Source organism: Hippocampus bargibanti, linkage group LG10 (assembly GCF_051943395.1).
Source record: "Hippocampus bargibanti isolate YZ-2025 linkage group LG10, ASM5194339v1, whole genome shotgun sequence".
NCBI classification, from domain to species: Eukaryota; Metazoa; Chordata; class Actinopteri; order Syngnathiformes; family Syngnathidae; genus Hippocampus; species Hippocampus bargibanti.
The window spans coordinates 1416779-1443654 of NC_142743.1; the positions used below are offsets into that span (position 1 = coordinate 1416779).

General features: G+C 42.4%; 1 protein-coding gene across 3 annotated transcripts; it reads left to right on the plus strand.

Moving 5' to 3' along the window:
• The first annotated feature begins 430 nt into the window (after positions 1–430).
• LOC148892040 (E3 ubiquitin-protein ligase DTX4-like) lies at positions 431–26656 on the plus strand. 3 transcript variants are annotated; one of them, XM_089006229.1, is made up of 12 exons: positions 431–582; positions 1360–1586; positions 4056–4270; positions 10163–11019; positions 21177–21238; positions 21355–21516; positions 21629–21690; positions 21779–21945; positions 22283–22436; positions 22542–22631; positions 23681–23779; positions 23862–26656. In XM_089006229.1, the coding sequence occupies exons 2-12, from the start codon at positions 1376–1378 to the stop codon at positions 23991–23993; spliced, it is 2211 nt and encodes a 736-aa protein (XP_088862355.1). In that variant the 5' UTR covers positions 431–582; positions 1360–1375; the 3' UTR covers positions 23994–26656. The 3 variants fall into 3 exon arrangements, 2 of the variants coding, with proteins under 2 accessions (XP_088862355.1, XP_088862354.1); XR_016116234.1 differs by lacking the exon at positions 431–582 and adding an exon at positions 786–1273 and having other exon boundaries at positions 22542–22737; positions 23862–23878; XM_089006228.1 differs by lacking the exon at positions 431–582 and adding an exon at positions 786–1273.
• The last annotated feature ends 220 nt before the right edge of the window (positions 26657–26876 follow it).

The following is a 26876-nucleotide window of genomic DNA, read 5'->3' on the forward strand; positions in this document are numbered from 1 at the left end:
TTTCGGCGAAATAGTCCACTTTTGTTCACCACTCGCTTCAAATGTCTTTCACTTATTAGTAAGCCGTGTTTAATCTCAAGAACGGATTTTATATCTTTGTATTTCAAGCCAATTTTAAAGTAAAACTGGATTAAAGGAACGAAAGGGTGAAAAGGCTCCATGTTTGTTGTTTTCGGTTACACTGACGATGAACCGGAAGTACATGTACGCGTATTTTTTAAAAAAAGATTGCGAGATCTCGCATTCTTTGCAAGATCTCGCAAAGAATGCGAGATCTCGCAAAGAATGCGAGATCTCGCAAAAGTATTGCGAGGGAACGCAAAGTATTGCGAGGGAACGCAAAGTTTTGCGAGGGAACGCAAAGTTTTGCGAGATCTCGCAAAGTTTTTTTTTTTTTTCTTCGATGTCCCCTTAGGGGCTCCGTACATTGTGGCTTCTGTTCGAGCCCTTGTGGAAACGGAGGGAGCAATGGTGGAGGCAGGGGGACACACGAGCGAAGTTGCCCTGTGAAAAGCTGTGCGTCGATCCAGGATTGCATCCGAATTTTGTTTGGATGATGGACACATGAGATCCCATCAGTAGGTGAGTCAGACCAAGTGCATTAAATCATTAAAAGGCAGAAAATGCATACAACTGGAGTGTGCCGTCGAGAGTTACTACGAGTTAAAGTAAACAAACATTTGGAGGAAATGCAACATGTCCGATTTCGAAAGTACTTGGGGAGATCCCTGGAACCTGTTATTAGATCCAAGTTGCACCCGAGAGGGAGAGACGGTGCATCCGAGTCTCCGTTTTGGCCAGAAGCTCGTACTTTTTTTTCTACAGCTACACCCAAACAGGAGGAAAACACATTTTAGCAGCCACCACATACATCCTACTGGATTTGAATAAGGACAATGTAGTACGTGTCTTCTTCTACGGCGAAAAACACGCAAAACGCCGCCCCGTTTCATGCCCTAGCCAGCATCAACACACTCCTATGTACAGGACTGATTACCACAATATATTTAAATGCCTTTGCTTTGAGTCAACGACTCCTTAGAGATCATACGGCATGCATGTCGGGGTTGGTAGCAAAAGAAGCCTTAATGTACGCGGTTCTTTGTTCGTGTTTTCTTTGTTCTCGGTTCACCTATATTATTACGGCGGGGTAGCTTCATCTCGCTGCAGTAGGCTACTGTGGTTGTCTTCGCTGTGTGGCCATGTGAAAAATGTGGCTATTTGTAAAGTAATTATCCGCTTTTTCTTGGCATTAGCTCTACAGTGGATTCATGTAAGCTTACATCGCCTCACCCCGTTGATATTGTGATTATATAGACTAATGTCAGTCAGTTGATTGAAATTTGAATTCCTTCGCAGGGCTAACAGTAACAACATGCTCGTGGCCTCTGCTGTAGTGGTTTGGGAATGGCTGAACGAACACGGTCGATGGCGGCCATACAGTCCGGCCGTCTCCCATCAAATAGAGGCGTCGATTCGGAGTGGAGATATCCGTGGGGGGAGCGTAGTCCTCGGGCAGGTGGAGAGTTTCCTCTCTCCATACGTCATTGATCTCCAATCCATGCACCAGTTCAGACAAGATACAGGTGAGACAAAGCATGTAATGTGTTCTATGTGCTGAGAGCACTTATTTATTTATTTATTTATTTATTTATTTATTTATTTATTTATTTGCCACTGGACACTTTTACTCTGGGTGTGTTCGCACCAGCACCGTTTTTGGTCTACTGGTTTGAAACTTTTATGCAGGTATGTACACACAACAGTATCCTGGTGCCGATTATACAACCGGACCAGGACCAGTTTTCTTAGATTGCATGGTCCGCTTTCAAACTGCTTTGTTGGAGGTTTGCTTCAGGTGTGAATACAAACGACTCCATCTGAACATCACGGGGAAAAATACCTTACAGTGAAAGCTCTTCAAGATATTCATAAATGATCCACTGTCTTCAGCCCATTTCCAACGGAGCATTTTCTGGGCGCTACATTGGAGTCCAGGCGGCTCAAATTGATACGGAAGGACTTCTTTAATCGATTGCAAACATTTATGCGTTCCTCTTCAGAACTATTTGAATCATATTCAGAACTGGATGAGTGCGACACACGATTGACCATGTTAAAGTTACAGGTATGTCCTCACACCAGTGGCATTTGAAGGCATGTCTAACCATTACCGTAGCGAACGTTACGACTAGATTGGATGCTCCTCGAGTCATTATTGCTGTTTGTTATTATGCTTCAAAGTCAAAGTCAGCTTTATTGTCAAATATGCTAATATGCATGAAACATAGTCCAAAACAAACATGCGATCAAATCTCTAAAGATGGAGGACACTGATTTGCTCCCCTTGAAGGGAAAAGTCGAAAGGAAAAGAAGTTACATTACAGATGAAATTACTTCCTCTGTGACCCAGCATGCAAGGCACTTAATAATGACTTTGACAGACATAATAACGGCAATTTGCCAGGAAAGAGAGAGGAGCCGCTGCGTGTTCATGCGCCGCCATCTTGCAAAAAAAAAACAACAAAATAACAAATAATATGACAACACAAAGACACAGAAAGTCATTCGTTCTTCAGCGCTTTCTGTTCCCTCTTTGTGACATGAAGCAGTTCTAGATGAAAGAGGAGAGTATCAAAGCGTGCACGTCTACTACAAGCTAAATGTTGAAAGCAAACACGCCGCTGGAAATGTACTTCAATTCCAAGCCGTGACAGTTCCACATCCATATCGGCGCTCTGCGCTGACGCTCCTTTCTTTTTATCGCGGGCTCCTCAAGCTATGCATCCATCCAGCCGCAGACTGTCCAACAGCACCGACCTTTCCGCTGTGAAGATAGGCGCAAAAAAATAGCCTTCGAAAATATCAGAGTTTTCATTCAGGTCATATCATATTATTTCGTTGTATTTATCCGTCATATAGTAAAGGATGGGACCCTGAAAATATTGTCTGCCATTAAACTGGTCTGTATCTTCTATCTGGCATAAATTTGTCAAAAAATACACAGTGTACCCTTTTCTCATTTGAGATGCCATTGAGGTGATTTCTTAACAGTTTTTGAGTCGAAATTTCCAATTACGGTGGTGGTCAAGAGAGGTAGCACGAACAAATAACATTTATGGTTGTATGTGACATGACACAACATGTTCTTAATTTCGCCCCCTCACAACAACAGCTTTGAGCGCCAGTTGAAGCATTCCAACCAAATTATCCATTTTCCAAATTGCTTGGTGAGAGATTTTCAAAAAATGCAGTCTATTGTTAGAAAAAATGGTTACATTCATAGATTCTGAATCGTTTACCTTTGCATCATAGAGCATCAATGTATCAATTCACCAATCCCTTTATCTTGATGACCGGCATTCCATGAACAAAGGAAAAGACACGCTATAATTTGTGGCAGCATAAATAACACAGACAAACAACTACGTATTTTGTAATGTCCAATTATGCTGAAAGATAAAAAGTGCAGTATGCACTTTCACTCTCAAACCTTTTCCGTTTGTCAACTGTAACCAGTGTAATACTTTTCTTATTTTTCAGAATGGAATACTGCACTAGATAAAATTAATATTCTGTAAAATTGGGATATTCAAACAAAAACACATTCTGTGCTATTTAAAAAAAAATCCAGAGTAAATTGTTTAAATGAAGTTGGGAATTTCCTACTTGGCTTCCAGTCCAGTTGGCACATGGCCATTTGTATATGTCAATGTCTACAACGAAACCTCTATTATATTTGTTATATCTACCCAAGACACCTTGAAGCTCCTTCCATGTACAGGTACCACGCTGTGAATCTGAGATTGTCAATAATGTGGAGATCTGAGATACTGTTCCACTTTACGGAGCAAACAGTGGGGAATGAGGAGTTCTGAAATAAGGCAATAAACACTCGTGTGTTACAGTATCTGTTTTTGTGGTGTGCAACAAAAATATGGGCTGCATAACATTCACAAATGTATACAAAAATATTGACTTGTACTCAACACAACATTTTGAAACTGGCACATATACTGCAATGACATTTACTCTTCCTTCTCTTTTGATCTTAGGAACTATCCGCCCAGTGAGGAGGAGTTTTTATGACCCAGCCTCAGCCCCAGGACAAGGTTGGCAGTGGGAGTGGGAAAATGATGCAGGTTCTTGGACACCGTATGACATTGAGGTGGCGATAGCCATCGACAATGCTCATAGCCGCCAGCAGCCCTGCCTTGACCTGACAACCCTCGGCTTCTGCTACCTCGTTGATTTTCAGAACATGACACAGGTGTGTGTGTGTGTGTGTATGTGTTTCCATCCATACCTAAGTTGTAAACACATTAGTTACTTGAAACCTGGGCCAGTTATGTCCATCTCACTTTTGCTGAACCATTTGGGCAGTGGTAGTGGAAATATAATGAAAATATGAAACCTAGCTCCCAAATGTCTGGATTTTCATCTGAATTTGTGCTATTCAACTCCAGCCTTTTATTACAGTATGTCAACAACATAGTGGACCCTTGTTACTCGCAGGGACAAGGAAACCCCACAAACTATGAACATTCACATTTTTATGAATATAAGGTGTACATAAATAACCCCTTTAATTTTCTTTAAAAAATCAAACCTGGCACACATCCTTCATGGATGTTGGCTTTTTTAATTGAAATTAATTGGTCTTTACTTTCACACATCTAATTGCAACCAGGCATTCATGTCTTCATCATATCGGAATTAGAAATAGTTCCTGCTTCCGTGTCCTACTTACTAGCTAAAAGCTGTGGTCGAACTAAACGTTACCTTAGGGTTTCTGGTGGTGCATTTCCAATGTGACAATGTGGGACATTATCATTGTAGTCTGTTGTACATAGAGGTAAACGTCAGCTCAACGCGATTTTTTTTGGCTGGTCTGACTGAAATGAACAAAATTGCACTAAATTTCTCAAATAAACGGTACAAGGTTTCCCTCTGATAAATGCTAAGCAAAGAAGCCGATTATTGTCATTATGTATATTTCATCATATTCAGTGTCCTGGCCTTATATTATTATAAGTCATTCTTACAGACATTAAATTTCCCAGGCACTATCACGATAAACAATGGTATTGTTTGCCGATAGAAAAAACGTACAGTCTTTAATGGCTATTTTCTTTCAATTCTCAATTACATTGAACATGCATATTGAAATGAAGAAGAATAAACTATTTTGGATGAATAAATATTACAGTATGTTCTGGACTATCAAGCGCACCGGATTATAATTTGCGCCTTTAATGAAGGACATATTTTTAAACTTTTCAATATACAGTAAAGTCCCGTTATATCGATATCGGATATATCGATAGTCCCGGTTATATCGATACTATTTCTATGCACGCACGGAGAAAATTACATGCGCGCAGGGTCGGATATATCGATAGTCCCGGTTATATCGATATTTTTCGGACTCCTGAGAATGTCGATATAACGAGACTTTACTGTATAAGATGCACCGCATTAGAAGACGTTCTTCAACCAATTAATTTTCATTTAATATATAAGGCGCACTGGATTACAACGCGCATGGGCGCACTTTGAAAAAATTGAAGGCTTTTAGGTGTACCTTATAGTGCTGAAAATACTGTTAAGTAAATAAAAACATGGGCTCGGTTAAAAAAAAACGCATTCAACAACAACAGCCATAACACAAAAAGGGCCATCTGTCATGGCATACTCTAAACAACTACTGTATTCTCATTTTTGTATGATAAACAAAAAAATGTATATACATTCTTTTTAAAGGCAATTTGCCTCAGCGTTGACCTCATCAAAGATGACAAAGAGCTTGTGTACCGACAAGAACTGGAGCAATTGCCGTTTTGGTGCAGCCAACACCACCTGTAGCTGAAGTCTGTAGAAATCATTGTGGACTTAAGTAAACAACCTTCCTCGCAGCTGCCCTTCACATTACCCAATTTCCCCGTGTCAACCGTCTAGACACATGACCTTGCCACTCTTGTGTTGCATGTAGATCTCAGTGCTGTACAACCAATAACACTCCTCCTTTCATGTTTGGCATTGATCACAGTTAAAAACAGTAGACGGTAATCATCGTGCAGAGGTTTAGAGAGAGGAGGAACACACCTAGCCTGTACTGCCAAGACAGCACACACACAAGTAAATCACGTGTTCGCTATAAATTATATGGATAGCAGCAATTTTGTCTTTTAGAACATTACATGACCATATTTATAATTTCAGCATAACATTGGAAAAAATCAGGGAGTTTGTAAAAATATACAAGCAGTGCGCACCCAGCTACTGAAATCAATTGGGATCTTTTTTTACTTCCCTTGTACTACTCTTAATAATAATAACCTGCAATATGCATTTTCCATTTGAAATAAGGGTTGACTTCAGGTAACAAAAAAATAGATATATTTTGCAAAAACAGTTAAGTCTGTGGATGCTGATTCACAAGAATGTGGTAGTCCAGCACCCTGGTTGCCAGGACATGAAATTTTACCTTTAGGGTTTCCACTGTTGGGTACCTAAACAAAAAAAAACAACATTGACAAATGGATATTTTTCCCTGTTGTTTAATGGTTTGAAACATCCGATTTGGGTATAGCGTCATTCATCTCAACTAAATACTTGCAATTTTAATTTTGACTTTGTGTTCTACCAAATTACATCATCCCTAAAAGTTGGCTAAGCAGCAATTTCATGGACTGTAATGTTCCTATTTTCTAAATATGTGTTGAACAGTTTACCTATTGCACTTCAACCCAGCAAAAAAAATAAGCCCTTTTGATTTTAAAAAGTGGAGATGCCTTCTTCTGACCGTGGACCACAGATTACTTTCGATGAAAAGGTTTCTTCAGTCATCATCTGTACTTCTTTGATGGTGTCGGACGTTTCGCTCCTCATCCGAAAAGCTTTGTCAGCGAACTAAAGTTGTGCTGGTAGCTCTGGCCCTATATATACAGGTAACATGCGAGTTACGACCGGGTTCCGTTCCGACAAAACGATTGTAAGTCAAACGATCGTGAATCGAAAAACGTTCAAAATGGCCGCCGTGATGTTTATACGACAGAATAGTATACAATGTCAATCTGTTGTTTTTAAAGAACGTTTTCTATTGGATACCATTATATACCAAACTGCTTACAGTTCAATTATAAATCTTATAACTTTTAGTGTCATTTTTATCATTTTATATTTCGCATTATCAATTTTTATTACTGTGTCGTTCTGCTGACCCAAATACGTATGGCTTCCCACACATGCGCGCTTTTGAAAAATCGCTCTCCCTGCTAACGAAGAAGCCAGAAGAGGTCGGCCAACACACATGCTCGGACTTCGGCGGACGGAAAAAAGTCTCAAAGAGGCGGTGGCGGCGTGGGCCGACGCGGTGTTCTCCTTGAGCCGACCCCGAGCGCCTACGGCCGACCCGCATCGGCTTCGGTGGACGGACACCCCCCCCCCCCCCCCGCCGATGCCATGCCAACATGCCCTGGCTGGCCAAAATTGTCGTACGCGTTTGTGAAGAAACAGTTATTTTGTATCCTCATTTTGTGAAATGCTGTAATATTCTCTGTTAAGATAAGTGAGGCATGATGAATGTTGAGTGGATCTGGCAACGCAGCCACAACGGTACATATGGTCCTTTTACAGCGCTAAAAAAAATAGTTCTTATACAATGCTGAGAGAAGCGGTTGCTCTCTGTGCTCCGGCAAATAAACATCCTACTTGTTCAATCTAAACAAGAAGGGCCATCTTGAGTCTTTAGTCTACCAAATGCATTGCAAACACGCTGCAGATCTCAACAGCGTTGCTGGGCTGCAACCGTAGCGGTCCCAGCCATACAATTAAAAAAAAATAAAAGGGTCTGGCGGTCGTGGTCGTAAGTATGGGTGGTCGTAACGCGCACTGGTCGTAAATCAGATGTTACCTGTATATCTAAGGGACAGAGGTGGCAGTGCCAGACCTCTGCTTTGATAGGTCCTTGCACTAAGGTTGGGGGAGCAGTGGACTACTCCCTGAAACTAAACTGATTACAGTGATACCTCGGTTCTCGACCATAATTCGTTCCAGGACCCTGTTCGAAAAGCGATTTTTTTTCGAACACCGAAACCATCGCTTTGCTCCTGTCACTTGCGAGTTGACAGCGGGGGGGCGGGGCTGCCTCTCCCGGCCGTTCTCCACCTGCTGTCAATTCTCTAATCACGGACACGGGGCATTTATACGGTTTGCGATCACCTCGCCAATGCCGCATGATTGACTCACCTCGCCACCGTACCTGGACTCTTCCTTCGATGCGCGAGTGTATCCGGTCCGAGGTATTTTCCCTGCGTCCCGTAAATTTATGTCATCTTCCGGGATTGCGTCATTTTGCACCCTCGTGTGCCATTTGCTTTTTGGCGTAGTAATCGGGTCGGATCACCCCTGCCTTCTTATTCGCTGTGTTTTCTTTGATTTGTGAATAAACATCCTGCATGGTTAGTCCATGTCTGTTTTGGGATCGCAAACATTCCACGACGTTCCGACGAGTCAGCTGCCGTCACTCTCGCTCGGAACGTGACAGCTTCGGATGACTCGGCTACAGGATGTTCTTTTCTCTTAAAATATCTATCCAATGACACTTGCTCTCACTCCCACAGCCACATCACTAGATTTCACAGCCTCCTTATTCTTTAATATCGTACTGATCGTATATTTCGCCATGCTGTATTCCTTCGCCAGATCAGACACTCGCACACCTCCTTCATATTTTGCGATTATTTCTTTCTTAAATGCAATAGTTGTACGCACTACTTTTCTTTTGTCACTTTCAGCAGCACTTACTTTCTTTGGAGGCATGATTAGGGGCTAAAACTCTTCATACACCTATATTAAACGCTAGAGCAAAACGCAGCACGTCCGCTAGCGACAACAGTTGGTCACGGAGAGAGCGATACACCCGTGCGCCGCTCAGCTCCCCACCCTCGCGTACGCACTCACGGCGTCGTATTGGCGTTCGAACACCGATTGGTGTTCGAACTACGAAGCAAGAATATCTCAAATATTTTGTTCGAACTCCGATTTGTTCAAACTGTGAGGCGTTCGAGAACCGAGGTACCACTGTACTTCTTTTGTTCCTTCTGATTATGCTCTATGGCTGGCTCTGATTCCCCCATTTGCTCTGGTATCACCTCATCAGCATGACAGCCTACATGGTGACGATCTAAGAAGTCTGTTGTAAGCACGATCCAAATTAAACCTCAGACCACCATGGCAATTTCATGAAGTGTTTTGCCGTTTTACAAAAAGTGTTTCTTTTTCTCCCCTTTCAAACCATCTATTTTCTTTAACTAATATTTTAATCTCACTGTCGTCAAATGAGTGGTTGCTAGCATTTAGGTGCATATATACTGCAGATTGAGGCCCACTAACATTATCCCTGCGATGTTGATAAAGTCTTTCTTTGAGCATTTGTTTAGTTTCCCCAATATATAACCGGGACTATCGATATATCCGACCCTGTTTGCATGTAATTTTCTCCGTGCGTGCATAGAAACAGTATCGATATAACCGGGACTATCGATATATCCGATATCGATATAACGAGACTTTACTGTATCTTTACAATCTTCATTTTTACAATGTATTGAATGAACTACATTACTTTGTTTTTCATTTGGCAGCCTATCTTTTGGGTGCACACATTACAAATGAGGAGAATGCTGCATAGACACATTTTATCTACAAACCTCGACACACACGTAAAGGTCCCTCTTAGCCAGGAAGAATGTTGGTAATAGGCAATGCCAGAGCAGCTCTGAGTATGTTGCGTTCATGAAAATCGGAGCCCACACTATATCTTCAATATTTCTTTCGTAACAAGGGGAAACGTTTTCCTGTTGAGGCACTTTGTTTGTAAGTACTGTACCGCTGTACTGAAAATAGATGTATTAAAAATTTGAGCTTGTCTTAACATCTCTGCCCTATGAAATTGGAATGGCGAAAATGAAAAAGGAGTTCAATTGTTGTACTCATGGCACCATACTGTGTATGTTAGTTAAATATGGAGTGGGGGTGGGGGCACTGAAGGGTAGTAATATTGAACAAGCCCGAAATGTGGCAATGTGAATCGGAGGAGTTCGTCCAGATCATTTTAAAAAACACAAATTGACAAATGTTTTTTTCCCGTGTTCCATAGGTAAACAGACAGAGCCAAAGGTGTCGAAGGATTCGGCGACGTGCGGACACACCCTATCCACTGGTGTCTGGGCCTCTTCCATTGCCAAAAGGGCGAAGTGGAGTTGTAGGAGGGGGATTGACAGGTGCCCTACTTGGTGTTGGGGTATCAGGAGCCAGCATGGGAACTGGAAGCCCTGTCTACCCGAACGGGGACATAATGACGACTGGACTGGGCCAACCTTGCTCATGCCAGCAGTGCATGCTTGTCTTTAGTGTCAAAACCAACACTGGAGGAGCAGGATGCTCACTAACCATACAGCGGCCCAAGGCTTCAGCACTCACAGCCTCAAAATTGAATCCACTCAAATCAGCCACACTGGGGCGTGGACAGCACTTCAAGTCCAATGGCAACAACTATCAAACTCTACCACATGGCCTTGCAATCTCTAAAAACACATCATCTCCAAGTAGGAATGCCCAGCTCTTTGCTCAGTCTCTAGCTGTGCTCACCACAGGGACTTCCATGCTCGGTATTTCCTCATCTTCCAGGCCTCTTCCTCCATCACTGCCGCCTCTTCAGCCACCATCAACCAATATGACTGTGAATCCTCCGCCTGTTCCAGCCAAACAGTCTTCATCTTCAGCTAACCAATCAGTGCCAACTGCCACATTAATTATGCCAGCTAACATGGTGACCACACCACCACCCCCTGTGCCATCTCCTTCGCCAGCAGTAATGAAGCCACAACGTGTGCCATCGTCTGCATCCAAAGTTTGCCATGCCCCGTTACCACAGAGATCAAGCTTAGCTGGACTGAGTAGACCAGCATTGCAAAGGATTGCCATGGCCCAGTCGAGAGCACTCATAGCGTCAGGGTAAGTGAAGATTTATATTCTCGGGAAGCTTTAACTCGTGTTTAACTACAAAGTTTGTCGCATCTGAATGACAAGAATCATCATCTTTGCACTTGCAATGTCTTCTTAAAAACGTGCTTTCAGAGGTCTTGGTCAATGTTTGTTTGAACAGCACATTGTAAATGCAGTAAACACAACTCAAAGTGCTGCACACATTAAAGATTACTTCATGAAAAAACACAATAAAGAGGGGGGAAATCAAGACAATGAGATACAACTGTACAGGTTAGCTCAGAAATGGACACATACGGCCCGTTAGACTTTTTAATCCGGCCCGCTGAATTTGTCCAAATTATAGTAAAAAAACAGTGTCTGGAACTCATGACAAAAAGTTAGCGGACACCAGGGAAAACAACTGACAAGTGGCCTGCCCCATTTTTCACAACTTGAAACACAATAAGATGACTAATCGCAATAAAAAAACGAACATTGTTGCAAAGTATAAAGGATTGTTTTTAAATTAAAGGACAATCGACACCTCCGGACAAGTTGTGTCCATAATTTGTAAAATCACTTGAAATGACTTCTACTGAGCGTATTTTACAAAGATTCCACCGCATATAGCGATATTTTACGTTTTAAGACTAAATATTCAGGAAATCTTGTTTTCGAGTTGATGACGATGCCTGCCACGTCTGGAACGCCCCTGACCGAGAAAGCGACACGCAATGCATTTTGGGTACTTTGTTTGGTCTGAACACTTCGTGTTGATCCGTGTTGATGCCGAATTTAGAAGTTAAAAACATAACGCGATGGTGAATCATTGTGTCTCCCGGCCGTTCTCCACCTGCTGTCAATTCTCTAATCACGGACACGGGGCATTTATACGGTTCGTGATCACCTCGCCAATGCCGGATGATTGACTCACCTCGCCACCGTACCTGGACTCTTCCTTCGATGCGCGACTATCCGGTCCGAGGTATTTTCCCTGCGTCCCGTAAATTTATGTCATCTTCCGGGATTGCGTAATTTTGCACCCTCGTGTGCCATTTGCTTTTTGGCGTAGTAATCGGGTCGGATCACCCCTGCCTTCTTATTCGCTGTGTTTTCTTTGATTTGTGAATAAACATCCTGCATGGTTAGTCCATGTCTGTTTTGGGATCGCAAACATTCCACGACGTTCCGACGAGTCAGCTGCCGTCACTCTCGCTCGGAACGTGACAGCTACGGATGGCTAGGCTACAGGATGTTCTTTTCTCTTAAAATATCTATCCAATGACACTTGCTCTCACTCCCACAGCCACATCACTAGATTTCACAGCCTCCTTATTCTTTAATATCGTACTGATCGTATATTTCGCCATGCTGTATTCCTTCGCCAGATCAGACACTCGCACACCTCCTTCATATTTTGCGATTATTTCTTTCTTAAATGCAATAGTTGTACGCACTACTTTTCTTTTGTCACTTTCAGCAGCACTTACTTTCTTTGGAGGCATGATTAGGGGCTAAAACTCTTCGTACACCTATATTAAACGCTAGAGCAAAACGCAGCACGTCCGCTAGCGACAACAGTTGGTCACGGAGAGAGCGATACACCCGTGCGCCGCTCGGCTCCCCACCCTCGCGTACGCACTCACGGCGTCGTATTGGCGTTCGAACACCGATTGATGTTCGAACGCCGAAGCAAGAATATCTCGAATATTTAGTTCGAACTGTGAGGCGTTCGAGAACCGAGGTACCACTGTACTTAAAATCCTCCACCTTCTTTATCTCTTCTCCCTGTAGCATCACTCTTGCACTTGGATCCCTCTCATTCACACACATATATTCCGTCTTGCTGTGACTGATCTTCATTCCTCTTCTTTCCAGGGCATATCTCCACATCTCTAGTTTCTCCGCCACCTGTTCCCTGTTCTCGCTACAGATCACAATGTCATCTGCAAACATCATGGTCCAAGGAGACTCTTGTCTAACATCTTCTGTCTGCCTGTCCATCACCATAGCAACCCTGTCGTACGCTTTCTCCAGATCTACAAAGACACAATGCAATTCCTTCTGACCTTCTCTGTACTTCTCTATCAGCATTCTTTAAGCAAACGCTGCATCTGTCATACTCTTTTTTTGGCATGAAGCCATACTGCTGCTCACAAATGTTCACTTCTGCTCTTAGTCTAGCTTCAACTACTCTTTCCCAGAGTTTCATTGTATGGCTCATCAACCTTATTCCTCTGTAATTAGTACAACTCTGCACATCTCCTTTGTTCTTAAAAATGGCCATGACTACACTTCGTCTCCATTCTTCAGGCATCTGTTCACCATCTAAGATCTTGTTGAATAACCCAGTCAGGAACACCACTGCCACCTCTCCAAGACACTTCCATACCTCGATTGGTAAATCATCAGACCCAAGTGCCTTTCCCCTCTTCATCCTCTTCAGCACCCTCCTCACTTCATCCTTGCTAATGCTTGCTACGTCCTGGTCCACAACAGTCACGTCTTCTACTCTTTGTTCCTTCTCATTTTCCTCATTCATCAATTCTTCAAAGTACTCTTTCCATCTTGCCATCACACTACTGGCACCTGTTAATACATTGCCATCTCTATCCTTAATCACCCGAACCTGCTGCAAGTCCTTACCATCTTTGTCTCTCTGTCTCGCCAGCCTGTAAAGATCAGTCTCATCTTCCTTGCTGTCCAGCCGAGCATACAAGTCATCACAGGCCTCTTTTTTGGCCTTTGCCACCTTTACTTTAACCGTGCGCTGCATCTCCTTGTACTGCTGTCTACTCTCGTCCGTCCTCTCAGTGTCCCACTTCTTCTTTGCTAACCTCTTTCTCTGTATACACTCCTGCACCTCCCCATTGCACCACCAAGTCTCCTTATCTACCTTTCTTCCACTCGATACACCAAGTACTTTCCAAACTGTGTCTCTGAATATGTTCGCTGTAGTTTGCCAGTCATCTGGAAAGACCTCTTGCCCACGCAGTGCTTGTCTTATCTCCTTCCTAAATGTCATGCAACACTCTTCCTTTTTCAACTTCCACCATTTTGTCCTCATCTTCCTCACTGCCAGCGTCATTCTACACACCACCAACCCATGCTGTCTGGCTATACTTTCACCAACCACTACTTTGCAGTCACTGCTTTCCTTTAGATGGCGCCGCTGACACAAAATGTAGTCTACCTGTGTACTTCTGCCTCCACTCTTATAGGTCACCCTATGTCCCTGTCTCTTCTGAAAGAAAGTATTCACAATAGCCATTTCCATTCTCTTCGCAAAGTCAACCACCATCTGTCCTTCAGCGTTCCTCATCTGGAGTCCAAACCTGCCCATCACCTCCTCATCATCTTTGTTTCCTGCGCCAACATGTCCAGTGAAGTCTCCACCAATTACAACCCTCTCACTTCTCGGGATGTTCTGTATGACTTCATCAAAGTCCAACCAAAATTTCTCCTACTCCGCCAGCTCACATCCTACTTGTGGGGCATACCCACAAACAAGAATGAACATCACACCTTCAATTTCTAGCTTCAGACTCATCATTCTATCTGATACTCTTTTTATTTCTAACAAACTCCTCTTTTAAGATAACCCCAACTCCATTTCTCTTTCTGTCTTCACCATGATAGAACAACTTAAACCCTGACCCTAAGCTCCTAGCCTTGCTCCCTTTCCACCTGGTCTCTTGCACACACAGTATGTCTACCTACCTTCTCTGCATCATGTCAACCAGCTCTCGACCTTTACCTGTCATTGTTCCTACATTCAAAGTTCCTACTCTTAGTTCTATACTCTTGGTGTTCCATTTCTCTCTTTTCCTGCGGGCACACCTCCCTCTTCTCCTTCTTTGACCAACATTAGTCCATTTTCCACTGGCACCCTGAAGGTCAACAGTACCAATGGCGGCCGTTGTTAACCCGGGCCTTGACCGATCCGGTATGGGATTCAGAGGTTTGATTCGCATATTTGTTTTGGCAAATTTTTTTTCCGTCGGATTCCCTTCCTGACACAACCCTCTGTATTTATCCGGGCTTGGGACCGGCACAATAATACGCTGGGTTGTACCCCGTTGTGGCTACATTATGTGCTCAAAATACTTAATTGACGAATAATTCTGCACACGGTGTATTAACGACATCCCCTGATCTTAAACTCTCCTGCATGGTAAAAAGAAACTCCAAAAGAAAGAATGTTTTTTTAGAGCAAGGGGTATTTTTTTAACGTTGAAACATGGTTTTAAAATGCAGTGCGTACATACATTTGAGAGTGTGTGTGTGTGTGTGTGTGTGTGTGTGTGTGTGTGTGTGTGTGTGTGTGTGTGTGTGTGTGTGTGTGTGTGTGTGTGTGTGCGTGTGTGTGTGTGCGCGCGTGTGTGTGTGTGTGTGTGTGTGTGTGTGTGAGTGTGCGCGTGAGTGTGCGTGTAGTCCTGTCCTCCTGCTCTTGAGACTTTTACTTTCTTTACCCTGTGCTTCCTCCACCTCCCTCTCCATTCACTTCCTAGCAGTCTGGGCCCCTCAAAGCCCCATTGTTGGTCACCACAGTAACCTTTGTTGGAGTATACAAGCTCATTCTACATTAGCAGCACATGCTGAGTCTCTGCTATTTTCCCCCTTCCACTACCCACTATACGTTTTGTCCCACTAATTTTTATAATGAGTTTGTGTGACTATCTAATCTACTGCCAACCATTGCTATAATTTGCACTCATCTGTGCTTTTTTTTCTTGTATCCTATAAATGTTGTTTTCAATACTCGAGCTGTTGCATTTGTTACTTTCACACCAGGCTTTTCAGCCTTGATGACAAATGGACGCAGTAAGGTTTGGAGTGGGGGTTGTGATGTGGTGGAATGGCAGTGCTGTGCTCAGTGAATTATCATAATGTGGATGCCTTTTGTGTGGATATTGGGTAGACACCATTGTCTACACCCCCCCCCCCAATTGTGAAAAGGTTGATTAATATACATATGAAGGCATGTGTGCTTGTGCGTGTGCATTGTAGAACTAATCCCAGACAGAACCCAAAACTCATGGGTTGGTGTGAGAGGTTTAACAGAGCCAAAGTGTTGAAGGGTTCCGTTGTGATGGCCTCAGTATACAGGGATCCCAGATGTCCGCTATTTCGCGGAATTCCCCTTTTTTTCCCTGCCAAAGTGATATTTTCCATTTTCATACAAAAGTCCTTTTATTTCCGTATACAACCGCTAAAACATTTGTTTCGAAGGGTGATAGGATGATCAGATTGTGTAGTGCTTGAGTTGGCATGCTTTCGTGTGTTTGGTCGATGTCTGTTGCTTCCATTGACAATCGGGATCGCTTTGGAGTAAAATACCACAAGACTGTGCGTGATGAAACAAGAAAACAAATATGGCAGCTCCCTTGCCGCGTTTTTCGCCAGTAAACGCAGTACGGCGCAGGATCGTATATATCGATAGTATGGTTATCCCGACATTTTTTCAAACTCCCAAGAATATCGATATAACGAGACTTTACTACTGATTTTCTTTATTTGTAAAGCTTACAAGCAACGTGATTGCTCGCTCGGGAAACACACGACTTTTCACATTGTAAAGATGTCGTGGAAGAGAGATCTCTCTTACACAAGAGTGATAGTGGAATGGTGACGTCCCTGGATGGAGGGATCAAGAATTCGTGGAATTGGGCATGGTTTAGAAAAACAAGTCAACGGATGCCCGCTTTCAGATTTCATATTCAAACATAAAAATCTGGGGAAAGCCCTCTGCAGTCTTTGCGATGGAAAAGCGATCAACTATGCTGGCAAAGGTTGGCTGTCACTCAAACAGCATTGTGAGAGAAGGAAACATGCAGAGAAAAAAATTATTGAGAAACCAGAATTACAAACTACCTGCTGAGTCATTCAAATTCATAAGTTATTATTCTAATTAAGGAAATTATGATAGGGCATGCTATTTTAAGTATGATTTATAATACTAAACTAACCAACTTGAATAAGACCTGATGAGGGATGACCAAAGTTGGTGAAAAACCTCTAGAAACCTAATAAATGTATAATTATGTAGCAGATATTTAATATGCAATCTTGCATTTATACATTTACGGGCCCCTTAACCCCCGGCTGATCTGTTTCATTTTCCTCTATTGTAATTTCCCTTGGCTGGGCGCCCTGAGTATAGCATGTCTGCTTTTTGCAGATGATACGGTACTGTTGGGGCCTTCAAGCAGGGCTCCAACTCTCACTGGAGCATTTCGCAGCCGTATGTGAAGCAGTTGGGATAAGAATCAGCACCTCTAAATCTGAGTCAATGGTTCTCAGTCGGAAAAGGGTGGAGTGCCCTCTCTGGGTCATGGAGCAGATCTTGCCCCAAGTGGAGTTTAAGTATCTAGGAGTCTTGTTCACGAATAAGGGTTGAAGGGAGCGAGAGATCAACAGGCGGATCGGTGCGCCGTCTGCTGTGATGCAGACTTTTTAGATCTGTCGTGGTGAAGGAGCTGAGCCAAAAGACAAAGCTCTCAATTTACCGGTCGATCTACGTCCCAATCCTAATGGTCACGAGCTATGGGTCATGACCAAAAGAACAAGATCTCGGATACAAACGGCCGAAATGAGCTTTCTCTGTCGGGTGTCCGTGCTTTCCCTTAGAGATAAGGTGAGAAGCTCGGTCATCCGGGAAGGGCTCAGACTCGAGCCGCTTCTCCTCCACGTAAAGAGTAGCCAGATGAGGTGGCTTGGCCAACTTATCAGGATACCTCCTGGACGCCTCCCTGGTGAGGTGTTCCGGGCATGCCCTACTACCAGAAGACCTCGTAGACGATCCAGGACACGCTGGTGAGACTATGTCACCCAGCTTGCCTGGGAACGCCTCGGAATCCACCAGGAAGAAGGAAGAGCTGGAAGAAATGCCTGCGGAGAGGGAAGTCTGGGCTTCCCTACTAAAGCTGCTTTCCCCGCGACCCGACCTCGGATATACAGCAGAAGATGGATGGCTGGATGTATGGATGGGTGAGGTTTAAAACAAAGAAACGAGTGAAACGTTAAAACACCATGACACCATGTCTTGCACTCATAGCCTTTTCTCCTTTGCACTAAGCTTAAATATTGACAGTCCTCACAGGAGATGAAGTGAGGAATGTGTGCTTTCCCTGCAATTACACGTTCTGGGAAGCAAACAAGAGCAATGGATGTGTGTGAGAAAGAACTATTTGGTTTAGACACTGATTCATGTAGACTTGCTGAAAACATACCTCAGAAAAGTGTCTTAATTTTAAATTCCAACCACATTTGCTCAGAATTCAGCATTGAACCGTAGGTAACTAGTTGACTGTTGGTCGACCTTACCATTTTCTATTTCATTTCAGTGTCGTGGGCTGTTCGCAATCATGTGTTTAGTTCCCACTTAATGAAGGTGTGAATTGTTTGTCATTCTGATTGACTGGCGACCCGACCAGTCAAGGTTGTAAACTCCCGTTTTCTGTGACGCAAAACAAGATATGTACAATACAAAATGGATGGATGGCATTTTGTTTTTCTTGCAAGTTATCCTCTAAATCTGGGGTCTCCAACCTCAGTCCTCACATACCCCTCTCCCGCCTGTTTTCCTGCTCTCCCATAAGCAACACACCTAATTCAAGTAATCAGCATCATTCTAATGGTGCTTCAAAGCTAGTTGATGAGCCGATCACCTGAATCAGATGGATTGCAGCCATGAGTGATGGAAAACAAGCAGGACAGTAGCCCTCCAGGCCCGGAGTTGGGGATTCCTGCTCTAAATTGAATAGAATTTGTCTCGTCACAGCAAGATCCACAAACAAATATTATACAAGGTCAGTAACATGTGGTGAAAAAGTAAGTTTTCAAATGAAAAATCAAATTACTGACATGTATTTTAACTGATATGCATTTGGATCCGAAATCAGAGGAGCACAATTAGAGTTAAAGGACAACCGACACCATTTTTTTCTTTCTTAACTGACATCAGAAAAATGTTTTATAGCATCTAAAATATCCAATATTTTTAGTCAAATGCAAGACACCAATAAAAATGACAAAGTGACACAGGAGGGCAGCATTTCCCTTTTTTTCCATGTTACTGGTTTGTTCCAGCTTCAGCTGTTGTTAAATCGTTATACAGTAAAGTCTCGTTATATCGATATTCTCGGGAGTCAGAAAAATGTCGATATAACCGTACTATCGATATATGCGCCGAACTGCATTAAAAGGGGAGGGCAGGCAATACGTAAATGGGGGATCTTTGATATGGCATGTAATTTTGTCATTGGGTTCATGGATTGCGTATCTAGCATGCTTTTTGTACAGTAGTGAAGTGAAAAATAAACGTATGCATAAAATAAAAACGTCTTTACACTTTTTTAATGACTATTTCCTTTATACACACGAAACCACAAACGCCAGCATGTACAAACATGAAAAACAGTGATTGTTGCCAGCGATAAAGATATCTGAATACAACACAATTAAATACATGTATGGAAAACTACAACGTTTACATTACTTACGTTCATGACGTATTCTGCGGCACGTCGAACTTTTTCGCGATGGAGGATTTGCTCCTTGTTGGATTCTCCTCGACAGCCACTATTGCCTTGTACTTCGTTCAGAGATCACAATTCTTACGTTTCCCCTTGGTTTAAATTGGTGTTGAATAACAGTACTGTATATAAGCTCTGCTACGCCTTTTTTATTGTGCTCGCGTATGACAGATCAAAACACGGAAGCTGGTAGAAAATTGTGTGTGCTACACTGAGCTGGTCACATGACTTGGTCACGTGACCAGCTCCCGTGCCTTGCCCAGTGTAGCACACGCCATTTTCTACCATGTGACCAGTCACATGACCAAGCCACGTGACCAACGGCACGACCGATACAGATTTTCGATAATGGTGGTACTGTATAGAAACCCCTTAGCAAATATCGATTCACCTTAAGTATCTTTTGTATCGATATAAACATAGCAAAATGGCCGGCAGGAGATGAAAAAGAGCACCGTAGTAACCGGATTAGCGTAATAACCATGAATCGTACTAAACGGAACTAATACTAGAAATGTGCACGGGAAATGAAAATAGTAACATAATAAGCAGTATTATCAATATAAACGATATCGATATAACGAGACTTTACTGTATAAACCAATATGCATGTATTGCAGACCCCCTCATTTCAGACCCATATGATTTAGAAAGTAACTTTTTTTTTCTGATGAAATAAGAGAGTCTAAGGTTTCTTACTCTGCATTGAATGTTTATGTAGTCCTAAAACTCAATCTTCTGTGGGTCCTGTAATTGTAGTAACAATGACAAAAACACTGGCACTCTAGTGGACACATTTATGCATGCCTGGCAGTGAATTAGTCAATTCATGCTATGTTTGCAATGCTTGACGCACTGCACCGTGTAATTTTCGATAGTTGAAGCATTTTGATAATAATTTTAGATGATAAATATAGTTTTTCAATTACGTTGAACAAATCCTCTGATCAACGTCTGTAAATTTAATTTAAAACAAATTAGTTTCTTACAGTGCTTTTTAGGTGTTGACATGTATACTTAGGTATCTGACGTATACTTCCGCCTTCGTCAGAGTGACACCTAAAAAACACTGTCTGTAAGAAAAGAATCTGTTTTAAATTATATATCAAGTAGACAGGATAATCTTCATACAACTGTCTGCAAATGTGATTTGTAACTGAGAGGTGAGATGATTGGCTTTGTGACGATGCAGTTAATCTCCCAAAGAAAGGTTTGATGATGTCCATCTCTGAGCAGAAGAGAAATCTGTGGATGAGCTTTAAAAAACACATGCTCACAGAGCCCTCCTTGATTATTCATGGGCTCACCAACCACACCGTGTCAAATGTGTTGACAGACACAGTGATACAAATAGAACATTAGGGGAAGACAAAGACGGAAGACAGCATTGTGCTATATGTATTTTTTTTTCTTTTTCTTCTTCTTTTGCCCAGGTTTCATTTTGGATGCTACCAAATACCAGATACTATCATTAGTGTTCCATACTTGCGGGACGAACATTGTTCTTCTGAGGTTGTAGTGACAAAAAGACGATCATCTTTTTTTCTAAGTGCGAATTTTAATTTTTTGAAAATATTATTGAAAGGGTAGCCAATAAAATACATGGTAAGCCCTCGAAAACAACACTGTATGTGTTTTTTTCCCCAGGGTGCCGACTGTGCCAGTGAAGAATCTCAATGGATCAAGCCCTGTTCACCCTGCTCTGGCAGGTGAGCTTTCGCCACATACGCATGCTGCAGCATTGGGCCATTCTCATAAAAAATAATTGGATATGACAATAAATCCATCACCTTTTCCAACTCTATTCAATTGCCTTGTTTTTCAGGGATCACTGGCATTCTGATGAGTGCTGCAGCTCTGCCCGTGTGTCTTACAAGACCTCCGAAACTTGTACTACACCCGCCGCCTGTCAGCAAGAGTGACATCAAACCAGTGACAGGCTTTGGCCACTGCTGCAGAAAGACAACCAAGAAGCAGGCTCGTAAGGGTACTGTGTTCCAAGTATAGCAGGGATGTGCTCACAATAAACACATGTGAATTCATCCAGTCCCTGTGCTTCAACATCTATCTGACCAAATGTGCTTTCAATTTATTGGCAGGTAAAACTCCAGAAGATGTGGTTAAGAAGTACCTGCAAAAAGTCAAGAGCCCACCAGAGGAGGTTAGACCAGTAGCTATGCTTTCAGACCACATTGATGAAAGGTCGAGGAATGGTGAGATTTTAATTTAGTCTCTCTTCACGACTGCAGGATTGTACCATATGTATGGAGCCTTTAGGGGGTCCTTCAGGATACAAAGGTCCAGGGGTGGGACCTGTCTCCAGAGCGGAATCTGTTGGACGACTAGCGCAATGTGGACACCTGTATCATTTCCAGTGTCTGGTGGCTATGTATAATAATGGCAACAAGGATGGCAGGTGAGTCAGTCAATAGTGAAAACAGACTCCAAAGCTGAATATTCACTGCAGGTCCAATTGCACACTTAGAATTTTATGCCCATACACGAGACACGTAGTGTATTGGCTCTTTTTACATTTAGGGAGCAAATAAAGCAGTACACATATGCACTGATGCCCAAAAGGGACATACCAGTTCCACAAGTGACAACATTTAGCAGAAACAAATCCCAAACAAATGAATACTCATTTATTTAACGTTTTTTTGCCCTGGCCTGATAGATGCGTTCCTGCCCCTCCACTGAAACCAATTCTATCAAAGTCCACCAATTTACCAAATGTCTTCCTTTTGTACCAGTCTCCAGTGCCCCACCTGTAAAAATATCTATGGTGTAAAGACTGGAAACCAACCAGCAGGGAAGATGGAGTACCACATCATCCCTCACTCACTACCGGGACATCCCGAATGCAAAAGTATCCGCATAATCTATAACATCCCACCAGGCATGCAGGTATTTTAAAAGAAGTCAGCACCCACATACCCCATGTGTTAGTTTGAATTACATTGATATTCTCGGAGCAATAATGTTGATCATTGCGGGATATCATCTCTTCAGGGACCAGAGCATCCGAATCCAGGGAAGCCCTTCACAGCCAGAGGTTTCCCAAGACACTGCTATCTCCCAGACAGTGACAAGGGACGCAAGGTGAACGTCCTTCACCCCACTGGAACTGCTCTTTAGACGCACGACTTTGTCGGAACACCTTTGGCTGTTCCATCATGATTGTGCCTCACAGCATAAATCAAGGAGGGTAAAGGTGTACCCTAAAATATTTGGTGTATATGACCTAATGCGGGGTGGCTTGTCTGGTCCTTTACTAATACAGACGCTCCCCAACTTACGAACATTCGAGTTACGAAAAACGGTACATCCAAACATTTTTGCGGGTACTGTAGGTCGAAAAATGTTTGGACATAGATGCTGCAAGTTAGATTTTGTATTGCGCGCCTTTTTCCGACCGAGCTCACTTGTGATTGGCTTCACGCACGCACACAGACACATTGGAGTTTTCAAGGGCTGGATGTTTACGTGACGGACACCAAGGCTGACCAATCAGCGCCCGGTTATGCTAAAGTGTTGCCAATGAGTTCACGCCCCGATCCGCCGAGCTCGCTTTTGATTGGCTGCATAGAGTATGTGGGCGGGGAGGAAATCCCTCTTCCCAGTTGATGCAGAACAAAAAGTAATCGATTACTGAAGACCCAAGAATATATGTCGTCGTACAGCCGTAGGTGTGAATTGATTTTACGACTGTTAGAGCGTTTGTATTTTATACTTCCCCGTTCAAACCTGCGGATCAAACCTCTAAAGATGGAGGACACTGATTTGCTGTGGCGACCCCTTGAAGGGAAAAGCCAAAAGGAATAGAAGAAGAAGTTCAGTGTTTGACTTAAAAATACATTCCATGCAAAATATAGCACTCGTGTATCTTGTTTTTCTACTTTGATTCCTTTCAGCACTTTGTTGCTGTGAAATGTAAAGTCATCCACTGCGAGACTAAGAAAGGCAAATCCAAATCCAAGCAATTTACGACCAAATTTACCTTACAAACGACCGCCCAGAATGTATCTCGTTCGTAAGGTGGGGAGCGTCTGTATTCCTGTCATAGTAATGGCCAGGCATCCATCTACTCTCCAGAGTTTGGTGCTTTTCCTATCATACTATCCTTCATTTATAATACATTTTTTTACCAGGTTTTGAGACTGCTCTTGGTAGCATGGGACCGCAGGTTGATCTTTTCAGTTGGGACTTCAAGCACCACAGGAGAATCTGACACGGTTATATGGAATGAGGTACATGCTTGAGGTCATCGATTCATTGCTGACATATACTAGAGCAGTCATATCTGATTCCAGCCAATACGTTCTTCTTTAGGTCCACCACAAAACAGAGTTTGGCTCCAACCTGACAGGTCATGGTTTTCCTGACCCTGGACACCTGGACAATGTTCTGGACGAGCTTCGCGCTCAGGGCATAACAGAAGATGACGGCTTGACAGAAAAGTGATCAAATGTGCAACTGGGATGACATTTCCGAGACACTTTTTTAAGGGAAATGAAATAGAGGAGACGATGACCAGATGACAGAGGCAAGAAGAGAAGTACAATACGCAGTCAGTCTGGCAATATTTGAAGGGGGTGTAGGAAACATTTTGATCTTTTTTTTTTGGTTTTGTTAAAAAAGAGTGAAAAAAATATTTCTGGTACGTTTAATTTCATCATCATTCCAATACGGTATGGTAAATACTCATTCGACGAATGAGTAGATGGTAGGTGTTATTCGATACTCAGGATCTACAACTGGTACTAGCTTGGCCATAACAAACATGTGAATCGAACCTCTGAAGATAGAGGACACTAATTCGCTGTGGTGACCCCTGAAGGAAAAAGCCAAAATGAAAAGAAGATCTGCAACTGGTACGAGCAGTCAACACGTGGAGTGAGGTGGTCCTAAGAACAAAGAACAAAGACTTGTTTGCCTTACTGAGCGCAGTAACAAAAGACAGTATGTTTAAGCATTGGAAAAAAAGGAAAGATGTCTGATACGGTGGAAGGGAGTGCAGGAAAATGGTGGCCGCAAGAGAGAACCAAGGTTTCTGAATGCAGTGTAGATTAAGAGTAAAGCTAACTTGTATGCTACTTCACAGTTGCCAGTCTGCTGACCACAAACACGACAAAAGCAATCAACAATAATGGCCAATTGTGGGTGGAAGTGAACCCACCCCACCACCTTATTTGTGTACGTATTGTCAATGAAGCTTTGCTTTGTTCCCCTCGTTTTTTTTTTTTTTTTATGCCGGACGACACATAGCCTGCAAGTCCCAAAGGCACATTCATGTTGCCATCTAGCGGTGGTTCTCATCATGATCACAGTATTGCTTCACTTTTGGGGGCCAAGCCGAGCACAGTTATCACTGTGTACTAAATGGCAAACAACCAAGAACCTTTCCCTGACCGTCTTTTGTGTCCTGCACAAGACAAGCCGAGGTACTTGCAAACTTTGATTGCTCGATGATACCAGAATTGATGCATAATCCTTGAATATTTGTTGAAATGAAAGGACTGGACTGTAGTTATTTTTCTCCTGTGCGACCGCTTGAACTCATCCAATGAGGTATCTTTGGAGCACCCTGTGTTTTTTTTTCCCTTTGCTGACAGCAAATTAGCATATTTGATACTGTGAGATTTTCATTCTGCACATTTCTCATCACTTTTGCTCTTTCAGCAGCAAGTGATCATGCACTGCCTGCCCACTTCCTGTTTTGGATGCGCCGATATCATGCTATCTTCACCGTTCAAGTGACCCTATGTGTGTTACGAGAGAAAAGCTGTGTGCTGTTTATTGTTTATACCACCAACATGCTCTTAAATCAAGAGTATTAGATATTTTTACCTCTTTTCTATTTCCTGTAGTGATGATATCGTTTGGAAATTCACAGAATGACAAGTGATAACTTATTGTATGATTACTCGGTTACTATGTTTTACTCCTGTTATTGTGTCTTAATGTGAAGTGTAGCGGAAACTTTTATGTACAATAGTATATTCCTTACATGACCATAGAGATAATAGGTTCTGTTTGACATATGTAGTCCTTGTGTTTTTCATTGATGTTACTTTGGTTTACAATTTTAATACAATGTTTTTTTTTTCATTGCATACTTTTAAGTAAGCCTGGTTTGAAACATCTTTTCTTTGGAAAAGGAATGTGATCATGTACTTTTATTTGCGTGTCAAATGAATTTATAATGCACTTAAAATACTTTTTAGACGTTCATTTTTTGGATGGTTTCAGAATGTTCAAAGGTAATTACTTTGGATTTAGATGTTTATTTTTTGATTTTGAGTATCCTTGCATTGTGTCCAATGTCTTGCTCTGATGACCTAAACACATGTTCATTATGTTGTCCGGATCTAGTGTCTTGATAAAGAGTGATATTCTGTTGCATTATGTGCAGTGTTTGAGGTATTTGAGCAAAGTGGAAAGGGGCAAGTACCTCATTCAATTTTTGTTCTTCACTTAGCAAATTTATTTGCTATTAGTAGTTTAATCAGAGTTCATCCTCCTGATGACAATTTTTGGGATTGTGTCGGTCTAATGGGATTTTTAAAAATGTGTCCCCCCACATAAAATACAATGTGTAATTACAAAAATACTAGAATATGACATATAATAAACAATGTATGAAACCCCAGCATTTTTTTCTAATTTAAATTAATATTATTTTGTAATTTTATTGATTTTGTTTGCAATGCCTCAATGGGAAACTGGATTTACATTGTGCTGTATGGTATACCACGCACATAACTAGACCTGGGTTGGAAGAAGCGGTTTCGGTTTAACCATACAAAATGTCTGTTACGTCCTGTATTTCTCTGATTCAGCCATTCACACAGCATACACCAAAAGTGGATACTGAGCCAGGCCTGTTAGAAACGTTTGCCAATTCTGTTAATGGATTTTGGAGTGGTCACATGATAATTTAATTTTAGGCATTCCTGTCATGTCTCAGATTGTTCTTCTGAGGGCGTAATTTCCCATTGTCTCTACAGATTCCTTTGGGAGAGGTCCTTGGTAGTATTGAAGTGCAGCTTCAGAAAGAGGATGGCACCAGAATATTACCTTGCCTGTTGGCATCGCCAAAATTCCACTTCCCTGGTTGCTACCAGAATTACATTTAAAATTCTTCCTGTAAGAGATTGTTTTTTTTTTTTTGTCTTTGTGTGCCCTGCGATTGGCTGGCAACCAATTCAGGGTGTGTCCCCCAAAGACGGCTGAAAAAGTTTTTCTGTGGGTGAGCAGCGGCAGCCACACCCGCCAGCGTTCACTCAACCCGGAAGTAAGTAGATAGAAAGCTAGCTCGTCAACTAGTAGATAGCTAATAGATAG